General features: G+C 36.1%; 1 protein-coding gene across 2 annotated transcripts in view; it reads right to left on the bottom strand.

Moving 5' to 3' along the window:
• Positions 1-25,777, bottom strand: part of GAD1 (glutamate decarboxylase 1) — a 52,170-nt gene that overhangs the window by 19,030 nt on the left and 7,363 nt on the right. For both annotated transcript variants that reach the window (XM_072418315.1, XM_072418316.1), the window contains exons 4-6: positions 12,280-12,438; positions 9,012-9,254; positions 3,927-4,017 (exon numbers count right to left, since the gene is read on the bottom strand). In XM_072418315.1, coding sequence (XP_072274416.1) covers positions 3,927-4,017; positions 9,012-9,254; positions 12,280-12,438 — 493 coding nt within the window. The remainder of the gene's footprint in view (positions 1-3,926; positions 4,018-9,011; positions 9,255-12,279; positions 12,439-25,777) is intronic.

Below are 25,777 nucleotides of genomic sequence, written 5' to 3'. Positions count from 1 at the left end.
AGAAAAAGAGAAACAGGCAATTACCGAGATCATCTGAAATGGATACACTAATTCACTTTAATAATCTCTTTTATGTTCATCACTACATTTGAAAACCAATGCACATTTAGAGGAATCCTCAAGTATATTTAAAGAGACACCCCAGATACAAAGGGGTAAATACTGCTAAGTATTTATAATGGCTAATGCCTGTAAAGTAAATTGTCTTTGCCAGTATTCATTTAACTGTTAGACCTTTTTTACAATAGATATGCTTTATTTTCAAAACTGAGAATTTTTTTTAACCAAATGTTTATTGGCATCTCCTAATTTTGCTCATCAAAATTGGCGTTATTTCTGGTCTCCTTCACACCTATACATTCAATTGCAATGTCACAACATGCACATTACATTTTTGGGTACATTATCATAAATTGCATTTAGGCAGTCTATTTACTGTTACCCCTCAAAAACAGGGACCAGCACAAACCTAGCTTAACCCATTGTGATGTTTTTTTAGTCCGAGGCTAGATTACTTAAGCATGGTAGTTCGATTAATAACTAAGGGCCCCCGGACCAAGGTTTTATCCCACACCCCACAAAACATGTAGTTAGGTCAATCAGCATTCCTTCAAAAGTTGTCCTTAGACTACATTATTGACATATGATTATGACATTAGATTGTGAGTTAGCAATCTGACTATGGGCTTTGTACAGTGCTGCGTAATATGTTGTGTTGTATATATTGTAATAAAAATAATTATAATAAATACTTTGCTAAGTGAAAGCCTGCACTCCTTTAGTAAACCACCCCCACTTTCTCAGTGAAATGTCCTACTGTTAAAACACAAATGGCTACACTGTTTTTTCTGATACTGATAATCCGACATATTTACCTACCTACCATTAACCCCCTACAACCTAGTGTCTAACCTTACCACCTTTCTATTTTGTGTGTATAACCCTAACTCCTCTGCCTAGTACCTAACCATAAACTCCCTGCCCAGTACCTAGCTAAACCACCAACGAAGCCGTACAAACAGATAAGTGGATTCATCGCCTTTTTTTTTTTCCAATCCCGATGCTGGCAAGGTGCCACCCGCTACAGGATCGTTAGTGCGTCATAGGCCTTTGTGTATTCTCAATGCACGTACCCCACCCAACACCAGGACATGAAATAGGTCACTATTACAGCTGTAGATGTGTGATTTTGCACGTCAGCTGCCGGTGGCAAAACTCCCCATAAATTGAGCCTTCTTCTAAAGTGTTTTACGTTTATCTGCCTCAATAACATTTTAAGAATAGGGAGATCACACATTTCTCTTCTCTTCTCTTAGCAAAAGCAATAGACCTAAGAGTATTGGTCTCAAGATGACAATAGACATAGGAAGGTTGTTCAACCTGACTTGTATTGCGTACATATAATGACAATTTTTATTTTCAAAAGAAAAGAAAAAAACTTGAACTAGTTAAATAAAGCTTTTCGAACAGGCAGGAAAGATTTTGTATGAGATGACAAAGGTATTTGTGATTTTGCATATTTGGTAATTCTTACATGGTTCTATCATCACCAGATTGTTGCAAACTTAACCTAAGTGCAGTCCAGCATCTTTTATTACATTCTCCATAGTATAACATAAATAAAACATCCAACAGAAAGTGGAAACCCCTATTAACTATCAGAGCAGGCATGAAAACTTAGGAACATAAATAGGATCTCACAATTTTAGTCTCTGAGAGATATAAAAAACTGTTTGGTGATTTAACTCTCCATTATCTACCGAAAATTAAAACATAGATATTGGATAGACTGACCCCACAAACAGCTCAAACTCTTTTAGTTACAAGTGCAGCTCCCAGGGCGATATAATGTGAAAACAATTGGTTTATATTTAGATTGTATTTGTTTTCTTTTCAAGCTGTGCACAAATCAATATACAATTTCAAATCGCCACCAGCTGTGTTATTTGAATGACCACATCGGCTCTAAACGTATCTGAGAATTACAATTTACTTTTCTTTCATATGGCTCATAGATTACAATTGGTGATAAAACCATATGGCTTCAACTATTTTCAATATTAGATAAAAATGGCAGAATAGGATTGATTAATGTAGCTGTTCGAGTTTATTACTGAACCTAATTATTAGTATCAGGTATTACTGAAGGTTTATAAAAGAACTAATCAAAGCCAATATGCTTTAAAGTTCTTTGTGCTTTATAAGTTCTATAAGTCACAGAAACCACAGAGCAATGATGTTTGCCTATTCTAACTGTTGTAAGCCGATAAATGTAAAACATAATCACTTTTATTTTTTATGGACAGTTTCACTTGTTACATTCTACATTATAAAAAGGCATATTTTAATATACTTATAAATTCACACCGTACTATGCACATTACTATTACATGTCTCCATCATCACTTCTGGTTTGTCTTAAAGAGTACTACCACTGTATCTATACAACGCAAGGTACAATGACAGTAACCCCGTACCATTCCTGCCTCCTCTGCCACCAGAGGGAAGACTCAAGGCTTCCAATAAATGAGGGAAGTCTAGTAGGCAATCCCTGGGCCGTAGCACACACAGTCTCTTACACAAGTGACCTTGTGGATTCCAATGCCTGCTGATTCATGGGCGGTATGTTATGGTTGTTAATGTGAGTATATCTAGGGCTGGTGGGACTCTTTAGAAATACACTGCCACTTTTCCCTATTTGAGTAAAGTGTACAATGTTATTACAGTACACAAGTAGACAGTTTCAAGCTTTGATTTCTATCAACCTAGAACCAACACTGGTTCTACTACTAGGATTAGAGTAGAGATAAAAAGTACACCAATAGAAGAGAAGGTATTGTTTTAAATAGGGATATTCTTGTGCCTAGCCTGATGAAAAATTTGATCTATTGTGAGAAGAAAAGAGGAAAGACAGGTTTTTATAAGCAGCGTATATATTGATATAAAAGCTTAACTTTATTGATAATTTAGTTAATTCCCGAAAACTAACAGAGTTCTCCTGTGCTGGGTATCGACTAACACAATGATGCTCAGTTCATAGTATATGCATGCATTATGTGGCATCTAAGAAATAAAAAGAAATAATAGCAGTAATGTCTCTGTACTCAATGAGTTTCGCCCTACCGGGCTTCTTCAGGGGCTGGTGGACTTAGTATATTGCTTATATTTTGACCATAATGGAAAATTATGGGTCCCTATAGTCTCCAGAGGTTCATAGGGTTGCTAAAAAAATTCCCACAGTTCTTTGCTTCTTATAGTAAGATAACTTCAACTCTATTTTTGTTAAAACATTAATGCAGAATATACAATTGCTATTCAAGCCATTTTTTATTTTAATGTAAAAAAAAATGAATATGGCAACCTAATGGTTTTGTGGCATACAAAGAAAAATAAAATCTCTCCAATGCTGGAGTGATCCAGCAAACCTGGAATAGATTTCTTCAGTAATTTGCTATTTGCTAGCAAAAGTTTTGAGTCCTAGACCAGAACCATTCCAGGTTTGCCGCATCACCCAGCTTCACGGATGAATATGTATTCTCTCCAGATTGGAGAGCTTGACAAAATCAGGTCCAATGCTTCTGCTTTTGATTGGCACGCACTGATGTTCTCAGAAGTCTGCAGTATAATACAAATACCTTTTGGGCATCCAGTGCAATATGAGTTTAATTTTTAGTAAGGTACTGCAGCTTCCCTAAATAGAACAACACTGAGAGTTGCAAGTCTTTTATAATGAACACAGACCTTCTCGCCTAGGAATCAGTCTGAGAAAGACCATGATAAAACAAACAATTATGTTTTGGGTGAATAAAGGCAGCTTAACTTTGTCATTGTTTTTTTAACCTTTGATATTGATTGTGAAAGTAGAAGATGCCAAATATACATTAGGTTTTAATGAAAATATCCATTATAATTAACTTAGAACTCACATGTTTGTATTTGCTGTTGAGGTCAGCCATTCTCCAGCCAAACCAATAATGTCCAGTCCAGTGGAGAGCTGATTGAAAAAACGTGGATGACCTAAAAAGACATAATTGATATATATAAACCATTCTTAAAAAAATGTTTCATGTCTAAAGAAACCCATGCGAATATCAGTTCATCTATTCATGGTGATCATAGACTTGTTTCTGATTACCAAACTTTTCACATTTCCTAAATAACAACCTATGAAGTGGGAGGTAAGTGGGCTCCACTCAATGTAAACTTTCTTTGTGTTTTAGAGCATATAAACAACTTAGCAATGGGATAAAAAGCTTGACATCTGTGCCTATAAAATGAATTTGGCAATAGAAAAAACAAAACAAATGTTCAGGGCTAAAACAAGAACCCATTTCGGCTGCATTCCGGTCCATAAATCAGATGACTGGGTCACACGTAGCTTGTGCAGTAGTAACTGCAATCTAGCTTCAGTGACTAGATTGTCTTCAGTCTTCAGTCAACAAACTGTACTGCAAGCTTTAAAAAGTTACAGGAGTATTAACGACAATGGTTAAACACACCAGCAATGCACCATAATGGGGCTATGGGAGCCAAAAGTGAGATGCTGCCATCAGAGAAGAGAACTTTGATTCAAACGTATTAACTTAAAACATTGTGCAACTTTATAAATTATTTCTGTTCACATTTACAAAGTATGGCTAAAAAGAGAATAAATGTCTTCTCTTTTTAAAAATGTTTATTAATAGTTATATAGAAAAAGGTTAAAAAAAAATCATAAATGGAAATCTGGCCAATGTTTGCTGGAAAAAAAATTTTCTCTGTACCAGCAAAAGTGGTCAGACCTGTTTGCAGGAATGATAAATCCACAAATTCATCCTAATTAATATTAAACTTACAAGTATCTCATTAAGGTTATGGTGAAAATAAACTAAAGGAACAAAAGACCTTCCAAATGAATCAGTGCATAGTAAAGAAGACCCATTCTAGAACTGAAGGAAGTCTTATATCATCACATATTACGAAAATAAGAGGATTTGTTCCCAATTTAGAACTATGCAAATCATTCTTTTTACACCCTAAATGCAAATCCAGTTGCATGTGCACAATGCAAAAAAAAGCCAATAAAATAGAGACATTTATTTCAAGCTCTACTTTATAAAAGCCATTATTTCTACTGCACTAATGATAGGCAAACAGTCCCATACAATCTAGAATAAATAACTTTATATGATATTAGGCATTATTCAAACTTTACTTCAGCAGTTCTGAATATGGACTTGGACATGAGGACATAAATGATTAAGGGAAAAAAAAGAATGATTTGCATGGCTTCACTGTATATTTTCTCAGTGTTTTTTATGGGTTTCCTCCTAAAATGCTACTAGCAAGACAATAATCTTTAACCTAATTTAATGTTAGCATGTGTGTTTTTATGACTGTGCCATCAAAGGATTTTTTTTATAGAGTATAGACTGTATATTATTATCTTTAGTGTGCCTGTTAGCTACGTTCTTTTTGTATAATGAGTAAAAAAAAACTTCATTTAGACTTACAGAGAAAAACTTTGATGCGGTTCATAAGTTTTCAGTAAGCCTAAATTTATTTCAGATTTTTACTTACACACCACAATACATTGTTAGAAGGTAATTCCTAGAGGAGCCAATTGGATTCCAATTGGCATCTTTTTTATATTTAGAGTCAAAAAAGCCTGATTAGTTGATTTAGGTACAATTTGTACTCTTTTATCAGAGCTGTTTGCTTTCAAATAGGGCCTGATTTATTAAAGCTCTCCAAGGTTGGAGAGGATACACTTTCATCAGTGAAACTGGGCGATCCAGCAAACCTGAAATGGATTTCTTCAAAGTCATTTGCTTTTTGCTAGCAAATTTTTTGAATCCTGTAAAAATCCATTCCAGGATTGCTGAATCACCCAGCTTCACTGATGAAAGTGTATTCTTTAATAAGCTTTAATAAATCAGGCCCATGATCTCTTTAATCATAAAATCATGTTTACTCATTATTGCAAGTAATGAAAACTATAGTTTCTGTGGGATAAGGAGACTGGGGGAACAGCAACCTAGGTAAGCCAAAGCTCTTCTATAAAAAATGAAAAACACCCTTGTTGAATTTCCCTTGTACACCTGGAGAAAGTCGTTTTCAATATTAGCACACCTGCCAGAGCAGATTGGATTTACCTGGGCACAAAGAATCCATTGTACACTGTCACAACCATCTTTTAATCCACAGATCAAACAGATATTGTGCCATGTTCCCGTTTTTATTATATGTATATTCCAAAACAATGGGAATGCCAGGCAGCACTTTGATGTTTGTAACCTGGGTAGTAGCAAATATAAAACATCTTTTATTTCTGTAGACGATTGATGAATTTGGGAAAACAAGTTTGAACAATGTTTCAGGAGCAAAAGTAGGAAAGTACAATACTGACGTGTTTGTTTAAGTTGTGCACCTGCGGACATAATTTCTAAAAGGACAAAAAGGGTAATGGCGGTGGATCCAAGAAAAAAGATCAAGGAAGATAAGGACAAAGACCTGAGTCCTGGCATAGCAAGTGATACTCCTGCCTTCAAACATCAATTGTGAGATGTAAGCCATACCTGACTGTTCATGGTGAGATCACATTGTGCAGTTGGGAGAAGAATAAAATTACATAGAGAAAGTTTATTTCTCTGTGAGAGGGTTTGGTTCTTTACTGTTCCCATGCTTGTTGCTCTACATATCTGGAATTTGTCTATATATCTGCCAATCAGTGACAGCTAAAGGCAATGCACATGTGGTGCATTTTGTATTAACAATATACTATGTGATATATTATGTTATATGATATATTATGTAACCCTAGTATGCTGGTGGCAGTGGAGTTCTTGGTCAGCTCCTGCATAAACCTACTTGTGTGTTATTGTACTTTAGGTCACATATTCTTTAGGATCCCACACTTTTAGAACTTCAGTATTGATAAATGTAGAATTTTAACCTGTTTGATACCCAAAAAAGGCCACAGACAAGCAGCACCAGGGACAAAAGTTTTTTTTTTTTTTTTTTTTTGCTGGACTAAGCCATTAATACTGAAATGACCTAGAAAAGAGGAACCAGGAAGGAATGAAAGCTACTATATAGATCAGAAGTAATAGGCAGTCCTGTTATATCATTCTCACTAATCCATATTGTTGTGGACTGCACAAACTTTATCAACCCTGGCAGAGCTAAAAAAAAATCCACTGGTACTGCAGACCACTGTTCTAGGCCAAACAATAAAATAGAACCATACTATAACAAGCTTTCCTGCTAGGGATTGTTTGGGCAATCCCTAACCTATCATATGCTCAGATCCACCACCTGTACTCACAAATGTGACCATTGTTCCAGGCAAAAAACCATACACTCATCTTAATAACAAAAATCATCTTTAAAAACAAAAGACACTTTGATAAATGTATCTAGATTGTAAACAAGGCTTTACTAGCATTTTAATTCCTTTAAGGAACGTTAAGCATGGAATGATTTGTCATTTTGGACTTGGCATATTAAGACTCTTCTCATTAAGACTTAAACTAAACATTATGTGCATTGCTGCAGCTGATTATCCATAAAGAGGATAATGAACACCGCTCGGTCCCTCCAGCCTTGCTCACAATCAGGGTGCACGCTTCATGTCACACACAGGCTCTATATATATATATGCAAGCTTCCAGCATACAGGAAGAGATGTCTTTTCAAAATCACTGCAGTTTAACTTAATGAGATGTTTCCCCTGTGATGCTTTAAGGTTTGGTGTTTTATGAGAATGACAATCTTTTTAGGATAGTGTTACCTTCGAGATTTCCACTACTCAACTCCTGGGTTGATATATATTACTATTAAGTAAATGCTGCTTATTCTGCACATTTACAAAAATTAGGTAAGGCAAAAAGTGGGTGTATGGGAGGCTTACGAAAGGATCCCACAGACAGGTTGTGACAATCTCCCAGTCCAGACATTATTGGTGTGTTTAAGTGATGATCCAATGTCTGTTGGGCAGCACCTGAAGGCTCCTGAGTATTCCTTGAAAATAAAATAACGGGGCAGTTTAAAGTTGAACATATTTAATCAGACAAGTATGAAAAAGTGCTAGCAATCGTTTGTATTTTGATCAGGTGGAGCTTTATATTCTTTGCTCCTGATTACATGTTTTTTTTTTTTGTTTTAGTTTTCCGAGATCAGTGGTTCTAGAAAAGTACATGTATGACTCAAAAGAGTCAGATCAATGACTTGCATGGCTTGGTCCAAGGTTTATCAGAAGATATGATGTGAGATTTTGTTATGACACTATTCAGCTTGTTAATGTTATCTTTGCTGGAGAGGAAGCTGTCTCTAAGGACCTATAGTGTAAAGAGAATCTCCATGCTATTTAGATAAACTGTGCTTACCCCCACTTTCTACTTAGTGGATAGTGGATATGCCTCAATGATCACCAGACATCTCTGGCAGCTCTGATATGAGGAACCAAAGCCTTGCTCTGGTACAAAGATGACCACCTTCAGACATAGACATGGTACAGAAATTCAGTACTGGGATAAGATCATCTGCACTGAGACTACAAACAAAAATGATGACTGGCCCTTTGCCCTCTGCTTGCGTTTTTAAGAATATGCTTCTAGAGCTCAGGGCCTTTTTAAGCACCAGACTACACTTAAAAAGGGTAAGATACAGTTCACAAATTGGGAAAATGTCCATAGATAAATACAGGAAGCAGAGTCTACCTGTTTAGTACTACAGGGTATACAAACCTGCCTTAGAAATCAGAATCTGATCTAAAAAAATGAAGCAAATAAATGATAGTAGACTGTACAGACCTCTAGAGGAATACTTCTACCCTTCTGCCCTGCAAGGTGATTTTTGTGTGCTCAGACAGCAGTTACATATTGAGAAGATTAAGGTAAATTGGCTGGGGAATGTTATTCTATCAAAAGTTTTTTGTTTCAGATATGCATTAGTAGTTCACTGATTCCATAGTTTCTCTTACAACTTGGAAATGACCTTTAATTATCCATGACAGTTAATTAGATATATACCTGTTCGTACACCATACTTCAAAGTGTCCCTGCAGTCCACCAAGATTTGCTCCAGTGACTCAGGGTTGTCTGACAGTTCCAGGTTAAAGCCTTCTATCCCTTCCAGAAGCTGATGAGGGTGGTGGAAATCCAAGACTTTGGTGGATCTGTCGAAAGTTTTCCTCACGTAATTAAAGAGAATGTCAACCACCTCCAAAAGGAACTGCATGGTGGATTCCTCTCCATTTTTGGCAGGCAGTAAATCTGTAGAACAAACAAGCTATTAGAAGGGCAGCCTCTGAATGTAATAGCAAAAGACGGATCACCAGGTGACAGGGTGTCTGCTAGTTGCTAGGATCTTTATATATGGCTCGCGCCAGAAGAATACAAATTGTCTGCAAAAAATCCTAAGTGCATTATCAGACATCACCCTGACAGTCGGAGTAGTTGCTCATTTGGAGTTAGCCATATTTCTTTGTCTAATCTCTGTCTTTCCCAGTCATCTCTGTAGCTGTGATTAAGCACTTACACATTACACAGACATTCTGTGTATATAAAATAGCAGCTAATATTTTACAGGCAACAATACAGTCTTGGACATATATTTTACACATTTAGTAGAATGCCCTTTTTCCTTATATTAATACTTGCTGCATTAAAGGGGAATTGCAGCTTGTTTATATGCTCGTTGTGCCCAAGTAATCATTTTGCAATGCATATGCTGAATCTGTCTCTTTGCCTGTTTGGGGCTAAATCTTAGGATAAGGACTGAGTAGCAAAATGCCCCTTAACAGCCCATCCCTCCATTTATATACCAACCATACTGTACACACTTTTGCCCCCTCCCCACTCCATTGGTGATCTGACTATTGTGACAGTGTTTAAACCTGGTCATTGGTTTTTATTCCTTGGGGGAGGTCACATGCACTGCTATATGGGGGTAAGACAGTAACAGTTTGCATCAAGCTAAGCTCCAATCACACACCAGAGCGTATTCAAGGTAGACTTCTATCATGGGCATGTTGCAAGGAAATTAATTATTGTGTACACCTTGCTGGAGGGGTGGGCTATTAGGAAACACTGTTATCCCTGTTACCCTGAATGTGCAAAGTGACAGATACACACTATTTAACATCTCTTCTCTGAATGGGTCTGTTAGGTTTAGCATGAACAAACTACCATCTTTCTTTAAAGTGAACCTGTGCTTTGCTAATGCTGGCAAAGCAAACGTTTCAGTTCCATTTCCCCATTCCACTGCGGCTAATATCTCTTTGCCCTAATGTTCTTCTTACAGTCACCATGAGCAAAGAAAATTACCTGGATCTTAAAGATATGGAAGTAGCTTGTGACTACCTCCTCTTCCTCATATGTGACGGTACAGTGCTTGGTGATTGGCTCGGTGCTGTCACATTGGAAAGGGAAGAGCTCTCAGTCTTCTGTAAGCTCCAACCATTTTTGACCTTTAACACCCAAAGTCTAGGACAGGAGGAAACGGAAGGAAAAAAATATGCAGCTTGGGGGGGCAGTTATGTGAACCTGTTGGTTAGTCCCACATGGCCAAAACACAGATTTTCTTTTAGCAAATAAAGATGAATTATTCTATTAGATAAAATATTATTTATCTAATGCAGTGACTCACCTCTTCCCCTTAATCTAAGAGCCTCTAAAGATATAACAACCAACAACCAAACATAACCAAAACATATTCATAAAAACAGGAACTGGAGTGATAGTGCTCTGTTTGGGCTGCATTCTCAGTGAACATGCACAAATCTGTAAAGAACGATTAGGTACAGTGAGTGATAGAATGAAAAACTGTTTTCTTTATCTTTAATATTGGGAGGAGATTTGGATAAATATAAAACTTCTTTATAAGGAGTCAGGATGTGGCAAGGCTGTGTACATCACAGTACTGAGTGGGCAGAAATACAAATTGTTTTGGGAGGTAAGTTTCAGCATATATTTCATCATGTATTTAGCTGTTTGCCTGGAGTTTAGCTTTAAAATTAGTATAGTAAAATGTGTTTTTCAGCAATTCATTCCATTAATTATCCCCAGATTATATTAATTCTAATTTCACATTTGCATATTACAGAGTAATTTAAACAATCTTACTAAACCAAATCAATCACTCTGCTGCAGGTGAAGACTGGAAGCGGGGTGCAAATTGCTTAGTAGCGAGATATTAAATTCATCTTTAGAGTTTACCACTAATGCTGACCAATTTTACAGTCGTTTTACAGTAACCCTTATCCAGTGTTTTCATTACAAAAACAAAAGAGTTGATTGATTAATAATTGATTATCTTTGCTGTCAATGGCTGACCTAAAGTGTTTGTAAGTACTGGAAAACTGCTACGTGTATTATGTATTTATATGTGTATTATGTTGTGTGTATGAATGTATGACAATACTCAGCTCAGGTATCCTTTTTACGTAGTAGGTGCTTTGCATGATTTTCAATAAATACATTTGAATTCTATTATGTAAGTGTATGCAGGATAAATCACTGAAGATTTGAGCCTTTTTTACTTAAATCCTTATCTTTAATATTGATTTTTTATTATATTTGTATTCATTTTTTAATAATAAAAAAGTAAAAAAAAAAAATTCTGCTTAGTATTATTAAAACTGTTTTGTTTTACAAAATGTGGCAGAAGAAATTGAATGATATCCATGTTAAAAAAATAGGAGAACCAAAAACCCGTATTACAGTTTTGTGCTGCTTTTTTATTTGTCTAACATTTTATTCACAATAATACAGTACTCCCTAGGGTAATTCTATTCACTTTTGCTGTAAAATATTTTATATCAGGCACTTTGCTCTTGTTTGTATGGGCTGTGTACGTTGGTGGCTCATAGCAACTAAGTTAATCACACATGCAATTATTATTGTGTATTGTAATAAATATATGCAGTAATAGAAAACGCCTGACCAAAATCATAACAATAATAAAACGGGTAGTAGGATACCTCTATGCTGTAATAGTAATTATAATAGCAATAATATTAATGTGCTCCACTTATCATTTGGATTAAAAATTTACAGCACTCTCATTGCTAAAGCTATTAAAATTATCTCTATAAAAAGAATTATTGTAAATGAGGCTACGTGTAATTGTGCAAAGACCCAGCAAATATAAATGCAACTTCATCTTCAATATCGCAGTCCGTTAAATAATTGTGTTCACTTTTAGGACACACAATATTAGTAATTTTTAGATATGAGCATTTTTTAATTGTCAATTCTGCTCAAGTCATGGTGGCATATATGAGATAAAAGGTCTTACCTCTGGCAAATAGGTTGGAGAAGTCAGTCTCAGTGCGTCGGAACCTTGATTCCTTCTCAATGTTCTCGCAGACCAGGAGATTCTTGGAGGACTGTCTCTCCTTGAAGGAACTTACAATTCTGCTCTTGTCCTCCAAACTGTTGTTCCTCTGCAGGAATCCTACATTATTACAAACAGAACAAGTCAGGGGCAGGCTCTTATCATCCCTTAGCATGCTGACAGCTCTAGAGAGTTTTGGCTTTAGGACAATAGATCAACTGGAAGGTTATCCTGCAAACAGCTTAACAGGCCTGCTGTAAGGCCCTTTTTATGAGTCTATCTGATAATAGGAGGCTGAACTCAATGTGACATCAGCAGACAGTTAAAAAAAACAGATTCCACCCATGCAAAAGACAAATGAATCTCATTCATTTGATGGCGTGGTAAATTCTTATTAAGTTGATCAGACAGATTCCACTCCACTAATCAGCCACTAGGAAGTGGTTCAGGATGAGTCAATGCTATTACAGCCTGCAGGCAAAGTTTACAGACTGAGCAGAGAGATAGAGGGGGTAGTGATGGATGATTAATAGCTAAACTACTTTCACTCAGCCTCTTGTTGCTGCTTCCCAGAGGAAGGATAATAAAATCCTTATCTTTCCGATAACTGCCTCAATGAGAAGCATTCATTTGTTACCTAACCTTATATTTCAAAAGGGTAAATTATGCTGTGACATGGCTGATTGGTGGAAATGGAACTCTCACAGAGGTTGCGGATCATATTTTTTTCCAAGTCAATAGTGGTGTTAACAGACAGTAGAGCCAGGGTAAATGACATGTAATTAATTGCAATGCCATGTATCATTTGGCAGACAGCAGCTAATGTCAGCATTAGGTCTTTGAGGTTTTAGGATTCTGAGCAACTATTGTCATCTAAAGAATTAGGTTTGACGTAGATGGGTTGATGTGTTATCAGAAGCAATGGAAGATGCTTTAGTTGCTCGGCCAATGAGTGCAAATGCACTTTTCAGCTTTTTTGTCCATAAATACGGTAATGGCTTAGAACAATTCACAAGGACATTTTTCAATTAATTCAAACATTTCTGTGTGCAACAATTATATTTTTCAGTAGCCAGAGGTAATCATTTTTATACTCCAGGAAAGAACTACAAGTACCTGTAATAATAACTTTAGGGGTCTTTTTATAAAGCAGGAAATCTGAAATTCACTTAAAATACATTTTCGATGGTGAATTTTCCAGGTCCACGTGATTAACTGTAGTAATTGATTCTCCTTCAGGGAATGTTTCTATGCATGTCAGATTCTCTGCTTTATAAATAGACCCCTAAGACTAATACATGTGACATTCAAATAATGCTACTTCAATGGGGTGTTTGCAGGTGACAAATTTGCATAAAAGACAAACACAAACCATGACACAAGAGGGGAAAAGGACACTACTTAAAATATCTACCTAAAAAAGATTTTAGATCTCTCCCTCTCCCTCCCTCTCTCTCTCTCTCTCTCTCTATATATATATATATATGTAAATAATAATACAACAAAAATCAATATAATAAACACAGTGTGTAGTCAGCTTTGGCGAGTCAGAACCAAACCATATGCTCTATAAAAATCCAAATGATCCTGTTCATTAGCTTTTGTTTATATGCTGTGCAATCTTTATTTTCTCAGTTATAATATACAGGAAATAACAATTACACCAAACAATAAGCCCATGCAAGATTCAAAGATTTAATCCTAATGAGATTTCCCATACCTGAATTCTGCACTGTTAATATGTACCCTCTCCTTTCCCTGACATAATTGTTTCATCGCCTTCAGTTGTGATGCTGTCAAGTGTAGGAAAGACCTCTGGGCTAGTTTAGTAAGTCTTTACTGATTTGGTCGAAATTCTTTTCTAGGTGATTCTGTGTGAATTTTCTGTAAAGCTATTTCAAATCTTGTTAGTGGCATATTTAAAACAATATTTTGCTTCACCTTATTCGTCTTTTAACCCTTGTGGGAATGCTAATGGAAATACAAAATAAGACCTTCTCTTTTTTACTACATATCCGATTTTGGATCATCACATCTCAGCAATGTAGGCAAATGAAACTAGGTAGGCTGCACTCAAGGGAATGGAAATTAATTAAAAGTCAGTTTTAGCAAAGGTCAGCAGTGGTCACCAGGAATATGAAGGGTGTTTATGTATCACACATACACATGACTCCAGGGCATATTCCTAATATGGAGAAAACATATTATCAGTATCCTAATAACATATTTTCTGGGTCATGAAGCATGGAGGTTTTGTAGAGCTGATGGTGGTATAAAGCCTCCATTCCCTAATCCACATTTTATCTGGTATGCAGACCTCATAATTAGTCCCAGCTGTCCACAGTCCTTTATATATGCAAACTGATGATGCTCACTTGTTGGTATTGAGAAATCTGTTAGTGAGCACCATGTTAGTTAGAAACTGACCTGAGATTAGTTAAGCTACGTACACACTTCCAATTATTATCGATCCCTATTTAATGTACAGCGCTGCGTAATATGTTGGCGCTATATAAATCCTGTTTATTAATAATAATAATAATAATAATAATAATAATAATTTGCTCAAAAGCAAATATTACATGAGCAGGCATAGAAGGCCAATATGTTCTATTATGATACAGGGAAATCTGTTGGTGTCAATATTGAAATTTGGAAGCCTTGGCACACTGACCCATGTTAGTCTAATGAACCCTGCCAAGCTTGGAACAGATCAAATTTAGGTACTTAATATACATGGGAGAGATTACCCTACTATGGTGGCAACTAGTGAAAATGTAAAAAATATCATGGGAGTGGCTAAGAACTTGGTTCACATTGTAATATGGAGCTGTGATTTTCTTCTGATTTTACCACAATAGGCAAGAAACAGGTAACCTACCCTGAAATGTTGTCTAAAGGAAATTATGTTATTATTTTGCCTTGAAGGTGGTTTCTCAATTGAAGCAAGCTGTGTTGCAGATGGTGGTGCCCTACTTTCACTGGATCTGGCTTATTCTTATGTTTTGGGTGGTATTGAGAAGTTTGTTTGGCTCAGGAAGTTAAAGAGCATTGCAAATTTTGTTCTTAGTTTAAAATAATGCATGCCTATTTTATTTTAAAAGTTCAATGGGACCCTTGCTTATAGTTGATGTCCTATGTGAGAAGGTAGTTCTTGACTATGTCACCCAATATCTAGAAGCAACCCACTTCAGAAAAGTATTCTCTAAGGTTATAGCAAAAGAACTGTTCTAATTGTTTCTTCCTACTGGTATTTCTTAAGACATTTGACAGACCAGCAAAGTCCCATTAATGCTGAGAGCTAGGTGGGTTGTTGAAAATCTCTTTATTATGCACCTCAGTGTACCACCCTCAAACTGATGGGCTGTTAGATCAGTTCAAAAGAACATAAAAAGCTATCCTCAAAAAAAAAAAAAGAGACTGCTTTTTAGCAAAACTTTTTTCAAATATTATTAAATATTATTTTGGAGGCTCTTGGACACTCATTTTCGCCTCATACAGTAGGCCCTTGACCCAAATTTGCTGGTTAGCTAGTCCTGGAAAACTAGTAGACATTTTGATGTCTATACCAAAGGTTATTTTACTTAGAATGAAACGATTTATTTCACAACCTCTGTTCTAAGGGTCTATGTTCTTGTTGTTCTTGACACGTTAACATCACCCTTGTCAAAAGAGAAGAGAAGACTGTGTGTATATATATATATATATATATATATATATATATACTTTATCAGAGGCTTAAATAAAATAGGTCTCATTTGCCTACTCCTTAAGAAGGCTGTAATCATTGGAACGCCTGATTCTAATTAGTGCAAAACAGGTTTAAAGTAGTGATACATGTAGGCATGTACTTATTCTATATCTGTAGCTGCATTTTTATTCATTTAGATCACAAGATAAATAAAGCATGTCAATTGTAATTTGCTCAAGTCTTTGAACTTATTTGTAGGCACTGTTTGCATAAAAATCTACTGTTTGTCTGTACACACATATTGAAAAAGCAATTTCTAAGGGACGTATTTACCTCAAATGTATTTTTATTATGACTGTGTATCTATCAATCCTAATAAATTAAAACATATTAACCTATAAATACCACCCAATTTTTAATCACTTTTTAACCTAATTCTGCTTCTACTTGCTGTTTAGCATTTTTTTAAGATTGGGTGAAGAAGAAAGCACTGGCAATGAAGGGAAGAATAGACAAGGACAGTACATTAGGAGTTTCTATTGAAAGGTAAGACCACCATGGCAAAAAAATTATGTTATTATAATTAAAAGCAGTAACTCAAAGACACGAGTCTGAAATTTTTATCATGCAAATAAAGATTCAAACCAAGCTGATTTGAAAAAACAGATTAAGTACATAAATGTAAAAAAAAACAATCTATAAAATTGTAAAAGAATACCAGTTTACCTTTAATAGCTTCACAAAGAGTGACTTAGATTGAAGGCATATTGGAGGCAGATATCTTTGTAAAAAATATCACAGCACAATACCAAAATCGGTGTGAAATAAAACATAGACAAGCTCCATAAAAATGCTGCCAAATACACCTGTTTTTAAACTTTTACCTACAATGTATTGAAAATGTACTCACAATACAGCATAGCCTCTAATTGTTACACTTTTAGACTAAACTTTATTGGTTTAATTTTTTTCTTGCAGATCCCTGACCTTCGGTTTATTTTCCATCAGGGACACTATCTACATGGAGTTTGTATGTACTCCCAAAAACACATCAATGGGTTATAAGGCAGCAAATTGCCCCACTTGGAATATGATGGGGACAATATTCTATGATTCCTTGTAACTGATTTTTGTTTTGGTGCTGATTAATGAAAATGTTCATAAATTATAGAATTTTTTGTTTGCAAAAATTTTTTCATTTTGAGAGGAACAATGAATGCAAGAATGGCATGTATTTTTGTCGAAATGTTGTTGATAAAACCTATTCTTCCCTGTTTACGCAAGAAAGGTATGCAGTATCTATATGGCTGAATGAGCAATAGCATTAACTTATGGCCAATAATTGTTCCTCAGCCCCATTCATTGAAACTACATCCAGTTTCCAGGCAACAGAGTTTTTTTTTTTTTCCTTGTTGAGTATGAAAACATCACATAGAGTAATTTGCATTAGTAAATTTAGCCTAACTGCACATTAAAACCATAACTTCATTCACCAGGCCTTGTGCCAGCAAATAATTACAGTCATTGCTTGTTTCCATGGAAACCAATTTACAGTGTAGGACATGTCTTTTAGAGCATTTGTATGTCCATGAATGCAAATGTTTGTGTTCTCACCTACCTGTGAAAAGGAATGTTCAAATGATAGAATAGGAGGTTATTAAAGGAATTTTATCCTAAAATTTGCCCTTGATAGAGGTGGAAATATGAGTTTGAAAAATGTTTGTACCTATTTAAATAACAGAGTGGTATTGTTTTTGTTTTTAGACTTAAACAATATGCTGTGAATTGAGGACTATCTGATCAGAATATTGGAGAAAAAAGAAGGGGCGAGAGAGAGTGTAGGAAAATGTCTTGTTCTATTTGCCCATGGGTCCTATAGAAGCATTATGAGCTTCAGTTTTCCCGCTGACCCTTTGTCAGTATCTACCAAGAACAAAGCAAACTTGGTCTAACAAAACCTTAAAGTGGAGTACCTGTCTTCAGATCAATCTCTGTTACCTTGTTGACCGCAAGGTTCATGCATGTCAGAATTGTTACTTTAGAAACATTTTAGGTCATATTAAATTTACATTTTGATACATTCTGAGCTTTATAACCAATACAGTCCACATGTTAAAAACACTTTTAAAAAATTATTTAATACTATTTCAAATTTTATGCCAGTCTCTTCATTCCTGAGGAAGCAGATCTTGAAAACTATGTCAAATATTAGTTTAGACTGGATGCGCAATACATATATTATGAAAAGTAAATTCCTCTTTTAATGATTGAATAAAATATGTTTTTATATTTCTAGAGAATATGTGAGATGTAATTTAGAGGAAGTGCCATAAAATGTTTTGAAAGCATTGTACATTATGTTACCTCAAAAATACAGACACTATGCTGAATATTCTTCCTTCTGTGCTGATTGAATTCTGGTTGCAGCTAATAACATACAATTGTAGTCAATCAAGACTGACTGATTTTTTCCCATTATGTCAGAATATCCGAACCAGGAACCTCAGTTCAGATATGAACTGCACCCTGATTGCCTGCCTAACCAGAGGAATATACATACGCTTCATATAAACAGCACTGCCCCATAAATGACAATTAACTCTTTGTAAATTGAATATATAAAGATTTTTGGGTCAGTATTAGTTTTATTTTGAACTGCTTATGTGCTTTAAAACAACGTTATATTTTATTGTTCTCTATATGATTCACAAATAAATATTTAACATGGAATGTGAGTTTGCATAGCATTCTGGGTTTTCTTTTGAAAAACAAAAAAAAGCACTGCACTAGCTTTTCTTTTTGTTACCGTCTTTCTTTAATCCCCTTTTGGTCCTGATTAACAAGTATTACAGCTTTAGGCTCATTCAGCTTAAAAGATATCTAACCCCCCAACAAAAAATGAGTTTTGTTGCAGCTTGCCTGTCTGATGCAGCTTGCCTGTAGATGTTGTGGCTGCATTTGCATTATTTTTATCACAAAGAACAAAGAATTTTTATGCCAGCAATGCATTGCCTTTTTTATTTTTGCAAGATGAACTAAAAACACCATGTCAATATTCAGTAAATTACAGAGAGGAGATAAAGAGAAGAAGACATGTTTGATATCCAGCATGGCTGACAGCCATGGTTCCCTCCATTGATATGGTTGACACCCTAGGAAAGAAATTCGAGGAATTGATTTCCCATCAGTGATGATCTCTCATACCCATCTGGGAACCCAAAAGCTCATCTAGGGAACAAAATGAATTCAGCTTTGCTGGAAGCTCCAGATTAATTGGAGATTCTGCTTTTAATTGTTATTAAAGACTCATTTACATAGACATTGTGTACTTTGATGACCTATGTTCTGTATATCTGTCTATAAACAGGACAAAACCAGAGCAAACCACTGATAAGAAGATGGGACAATTGATCCATATGTTAATCCAAAAGTCAATGAGAATGCTGGTTTGTGTCATTAATCTGCAGAATAAACTTCCTCACTAGCGTGGTGTTATTCATAGTTGGTATGAAATTGGCTTCTTCATAATTTGCTTTGTGTACTCCAGTCTTTGAAAGGCAGGTGCACTTTAAAAAAAACAGAACAAAACAAAAACAAAGCCATTTCCCCCTCCCAACCTCTGTAAATATGATCATTATACAACCGCATGCCACTGTTGGAAAAGTTGTTTTCATTGTGCAGCGTGCCTGGCATTAGCTGTGCCCTTTTTCTGCATATCGCCTGGTACATTCACTGGGGACAGAAAATGGCATATAATAAAACAATCCAGTCCAACTATGCATGGGCTGAGGTAATGGCAGACAATGACATTATTCTATGTTTAGTTTCCACATTATAGGAAAATATAATTGGGAAACTGATGTCTGAGTCAGGAAAAGCTGTACCAGTGCTGGACAGACCATTAGGAAGAATGAGATCTTTGGCATTCAGTTCATGTGTTGAGGTCAAGGTGACCAGTTCTCTTGCAGGAAAAAAAAAACATTATTTCATGCACTTCTCTGGACCCTTTTTATAAATACATGATTCAGTAAGTAGTAAACCAGGTAAAAGGGAAACTCAAGTTCCACTTTAAAAATTGGCATCAGGCAGGGCATTATGACGAAAGGGACAGGCGATATTGAAAAGTGTTCTTGCCTGCCTGATCACCGCCCATCTGTCAAAATTCGCCAGTTGGTTGCCAGATGGCTGAACAGAAGAAAGAACAAGATGGCGGTGCTTCTGGGGTCTCTTTTATCTGGGGTCTACCTTTAAAAATAATATTATTTGTTCCTTATTCCATCCCTGACAGGTTTCCTTAACTTCTGGAATTGGGAAGGTAGCACAATGACACCATGAACACCTCCTTTCTTTCATGTTAGATACTGAAAAATATGGATGACCAGTTGGATGTGCAGGCCCAGTTTACCTACTTTCATACACTAGACTGTTTGTATAACTTTCTATGTAGAACCACTTCCTGTTACCTAGAATATCTTAGGGTGTACAAAGAATTCCCAAAAATACATTTTTACCAATTAACCCAAGATAACTTTAAAAAGTCTATGTCTACCTTTTGCTAAGTGATCTGCCAATGGTGAGGTCAAAAATGATCGTATGGCCAGGACGGGGGCCTTTATAAAATCATGTCAAATACGCTTCGAAGTGCATACATAAAAATGTATCATAGGGTAAAAGTTCAAATATTGGAGTAAATGATATAAAAAAATATGAAAGAAAATTTATATGATTCAAAAAGGGTGCTAGTGAAAACTAGCAGGGGCCCCATATGCACGTAAAAAGGTGGCAACTATAATGATGTCATCTCACTCCTCTAATAATGTCATCAGGCTCTTCTGTATAATGTATTCATCGCACTAATTTTCTCTCAGGCTTATGACACCTATCACTACAGTCAAACAGCTAAAAACATACTGTATATGATACACATAAAGACAAGTTACCCTTTGAGAATTTGTATTTCTGTTCATTCAGTTCTGAAATTACCATCCCTATCACACAGCATAGCCAGGTGGATAATACCACTTACTGTTACAATACAGTTGCAGCCATCTTCCCTCTATACCCACTATCAACACCCAGCTTGCTGGCTCGACAGTATATAACCAGAAGGCGACCAGTGATGTTTTCCCTTTGCTCACTTTGCTTTCTCCTCCAATCAGTGCATGATCTGTGTTAGCCCATTTTAATGTTGAACAGCTGACTGGCCCCTGCCCCTTTTTCTTCCAGTGTACGAGTACTGATTTACAGTGGACTTGGGGGGGGGGGTGATACACCCCACCTTCTCCACCTGGTAGGTTGTGCCTGGACATGGAATACTGTGCAACTGGGGCACTTCATATTTGCCCAGGGCTCCACTTGCCCAGGACTTGTGTTCTAGTCTCCGCACCAATAACAAGTGGCCTAAAAATGTATGAAACTGTTGTATTACAATAAAATGTTCTGAATACATTCTAGTCAGGTTTTCTTGTAGCATTCTATTAGTCTGACAGCTACATGTATAACAAAGAATAAAAACTACATACGATTTTAATCTTGACCAAATTAGTGTCTCTGATGCGTATAAGGGACCCTGTGCTAACTTAGATGTCAGTCCACACACCGATAACAGGCAAGATTTTATCCTAAGTGCTGTTCTCTGCCATCTCTGTCTTGGATAAGGGTGATAAGTGTGAATTTATGTTTCAGACACAATTCCATTGTCTTATTCCTTATCCAAATTTGTCACATCAAGGACTTGGCACCAAGTTTGATGCCAAGACAGAACTTGTGTATTTGTCTTGATAACCAGACATTTTAATACCTCCTGGCAGATGTGGTATGAGATCATTTGTGGAAAGAAAACTCATCTTAAAGCGGCATTGTACGAAGTCTCTATAGAAACTATACATTTATTATGGCAAAAAAGGAGATGCAAGTTGGAAACTGCAAGGGAGATTATGTGTCTCATTACTTACACCTATTAAACATACAAGCAATGGTGCAGATCATACATGACCATGGTAATGTTTTTGGTAGGTCAGTGGGGTTGTTATAATATGGGAATATAGGCTATTCACTCAGGAAAGTGAATTTTCCCTTGCAAATGGATATTCCACTTTATCTGTTCAATCATGGTGTAGGAAAAATTATGTTAATTTAGATTTTTTTACACATAATGCAAAGTGAACTATTACTACATTCACAAAGCTAAATAAATTATCCTTTGGAAGGGTAAAATTCAGTTTGGTTAGTGAACATCATGGGTTCCTTTAGCAAATCAGCTTTAATGTGTAATTGCTTATTTTGTAATTGTATTCCACAACCTAATAGGTGGACCTATGCCCATTCTTCTTATTAGCACAGTGACTGTAGGAGGTATTCTTCCCGGTGCCCACCATGCTAATGCTCTGTGAGCTGTGTATATAGTAATTATGGCAGGGGTTCCCTGAGACCCTAAAGTTATTTCAAGGGTTCGCCTTGTTAAAAAGGTTGAGAAAGACTGACATTGACATTAAGGAATCAGACTAGGGTGGTAAGGTGTAAAACACTTACCCAAAGCTATAGAAAGCAAGTTGTCTGTCTGGTTTTACAGTCTTGGGTTACATGGCCTGGGGTGCAGCAACATGAATTGACATCAGCAGAGATCAATAAAAGAAAATTGTTGCTCTTGGCTTCTCCCATGCAGAGTGGCTAGGAGGTCACATGACCCCACATTCTTGCTTCAAAAAATGTTCCACGTTACCTGCTTTTTTTAGCCCTGACTTGTTAGATGTTTCAATACCCTTAGTTTACCTTTCCAATTCCCAGGCAGTCGGCTAAAGTGGACCTAAATCTGTGTTTTAACTCTGTGCTAAAAATGCAATTATTGCAAAGAAGATTGTGCTAATACTGCGATCATTTATCCCATTTTGCCACTCTTGGTTTCACCAGCCTCAACTCCAGGGGTTGTAGGAAATTTTTAAAACTTAAAAGAGCCCCTGGGTGGAGTATTAGAAGATCAGACATCTTAAGCTACGTACACACTTCCAATTATTATCGTTGGAAAACGAACGACGAACGATCCTGCACGATATCTGCGAACGATCGTATAGCACCGATCCTGTACATACAGATAACAACACGATCGTTCGTAGATATTGTACACACAATAGATGCGATCGTTTGAGCGATACAGGAAGTGACGTGCACGACAGGAAGTGAACGAACGTTCGTTCATCACGCATGCTCAGACCATGGACGATCAATGAACGATCGTACACACGAACGATGGTCAACGATCGTCGTCCAATCCGATCCGCCGGTCCGGTCGTTCATTTCCAACGACTTTCCTCGTTCGTCGGCGTCGTTGGTTACTTTTTTACGAACGATTTTTGCCCAATCGATCGTTCGTCGTTCGTTCGTCGTTCATTTTGAACGATAAAAATTGGAAGTGTGTACGCAGCTTTACTCTGGGAAGCATGTAATTAGATATACTTGTTATCTATACATGTTTTTGATTTGCAACCCCTAATTAGAGTAAAATAATTCCTAATATGTTTATATATATGCTTTATAAACAATCAGTAATGAGAAACATATCAAATACATTTCTAGTTAACATTTTTCCTGTATCATAAACCAGATCTAAATGTGCCTCACTAAAATTTTATATATACTTTAACAGATTTAATTTCAATAGTTAATCTTTTTCAGGGTAAAACATTCATCAAAAAAACATATAATGATTTTGATATATAGATTCCTCTTTAGACACTTCTTGTTATAATTATTAATTAAATTATAATATATATATTATGTGTCAACGTCTCCCAATTGTGTTTCTGCATTGTCACATTGTCTCATGTTGGATGTCACCAAAGCAAAGGTTTTCCAGTCTGAGTTTAGTTCTACTAGAAGATATTAAGCATTAGTCAGATGTAATAATCTGAGGTCTGTGTAACACTGATGTAACAACTAGCAGTGTGATGATGTGACAACATTATTACAGGGACATAATAAGAATATTCCTGCTGTCATACGTGATGATCATACTGCCATATGGAATCATGTATACACAAAGCATGCAGAATAGCTGAATTCAGCTGAAACTCCTTTACTTCAGTCTAGAGACAAGATGGAATCCCAGCTACATGCTCTGTTGCCTGCATATAAAATAGGGATCTGTCTGCCTTTGTGTATATATTCAGTGGGATTTATAGGCTTTTTTATAGGGAATTACTGGAAGTCTCCCACCAGCAATAGTGTTGAATCACTTGTATATATTTGCATGAAGGTCAATCAGATCTGCAAAGGATGTACCATAAACAAAGTCCCTGGTGGATGGGCTCCATAGAATTATACGTTTATTTTAAATACAATTTACATTTCTGTATATAGGACAGTATTTACCCCCCACTGAGATGCACCACCAACTCATACTACTAATAAATGCAGCATTAATGGGTCAGTCCACCCAAAACTTATATTGTAGTCATATTTGGAGCCTGAAAAAATGAGGAAGCCTTTGTCTTGTTATGTCTTGATTATATTTTCTGGCATTATACATAACTTTTTTTCTATATACCATGAATTTAGTTTGTTCCAATTGTTCTTTTGCATCTTTTACTCTATAATGGATAAAGATTACTAACAAGGAGAGGAGAAAGCATCCTAATTGCCACAGTAGATGTGTGCTAGCAAAAGAGTTACTTGGAAATATAGGAAAATATTATAAATGTCATGTGGTTTAGCACTCCTGCTTTTACCAAACATTAAAATATCATTTTGGGTGGTCTGATCCTTTAATATCCTTGGTTGCTCCTGGGTCAGTGGGTGTGGCTGCCTAAAGTTTTTGGGTTAAAGCAGCAGGAGACAGGTGAACTGGTGCTTTGCTCAATTTGCCTTAGTAAATTACAAAGATCAGAGACACAACCCCCCCCCTCCTCTTCTTGCATTGATAGCAAAATGGCCCATTAAATCTATTCAAGCTTCTGTTTATAGAGCTCTAGAATAATCACTTTTTGCAGCAACTCCTATCCCTATGTAACATTTATATCCCATTCCCTAATCCTTATCCTTTTGGAACAGCACCATATATAATTCCTGTGTTTGCCAGATAATATTCATGTGATATACAGTGGGATTCTGGCTTGCATGTCCCTTTTGTGATTTGCTTAAAAAAACAGATAACAAATTATTGATTTTGACAGCAGAATATACAACTAGCAGATATCAGAAGATTGCTAATATAAATGAGAGAGGAAGGTATGTCTGGATAGGAATAGGTTCAGGGGGTCCTATGGAAAGGCTATCTCTTCCAAGCAGGTCTGACTGTTGGCCTCTTAATGTGTTTGTCATTAATCTTTCCTCCCTGGGGATCGCAGTTTTGTAGTGAGATAACCTGGAGAATTTTTCAGCACTCCATGATCGGACAGCTCCCACCGCAGCCACAATCCCACCGGGGCTCCAAACCATTCTCAGTGATAACCTATGCCAAGTCCCAGATTGCTGCACCACGCCTGCATTACACGGATGATTAGCAGCAAATAATTAGGTTCCCATAATGAAGTACTGCTGGATCTCCATCAACAAATACGGTCATCTTTAAATGTCATTTGTAGTTTGGATTTGGAAAAAAAAGCCAAACATTATATATATATATGTGTATGTGTGTGTGTAACTATGCCCATTTAGATACTTTTAATACATATAATAATGATGATAACAATATTAATTTTTTTATATTTATTATTATTTAAATAAATAATATAAAAAATAATATTTATAATTTATATATATATATATATATAT

Source organism: Pyxicephalus adspersus, chromosome 7 (assembly GCF_032062135.1).
Source record: "Pyxicephalus adspersus chromosome 7, UCB_Pads_2.0, whole genome shotgun sequence".
NCBI classification, from domain to species: Eukaryota; Metazoa; Chordata; class Amphibia; order Anura; family Pyxicephalidae; genus Pyxicephalus; species Pyxicephalus adspersus.
Note: the sequence above shows the minus strand (reverse complement) of the source record. Positions and strands in the feature narration are given on the sequence as shown.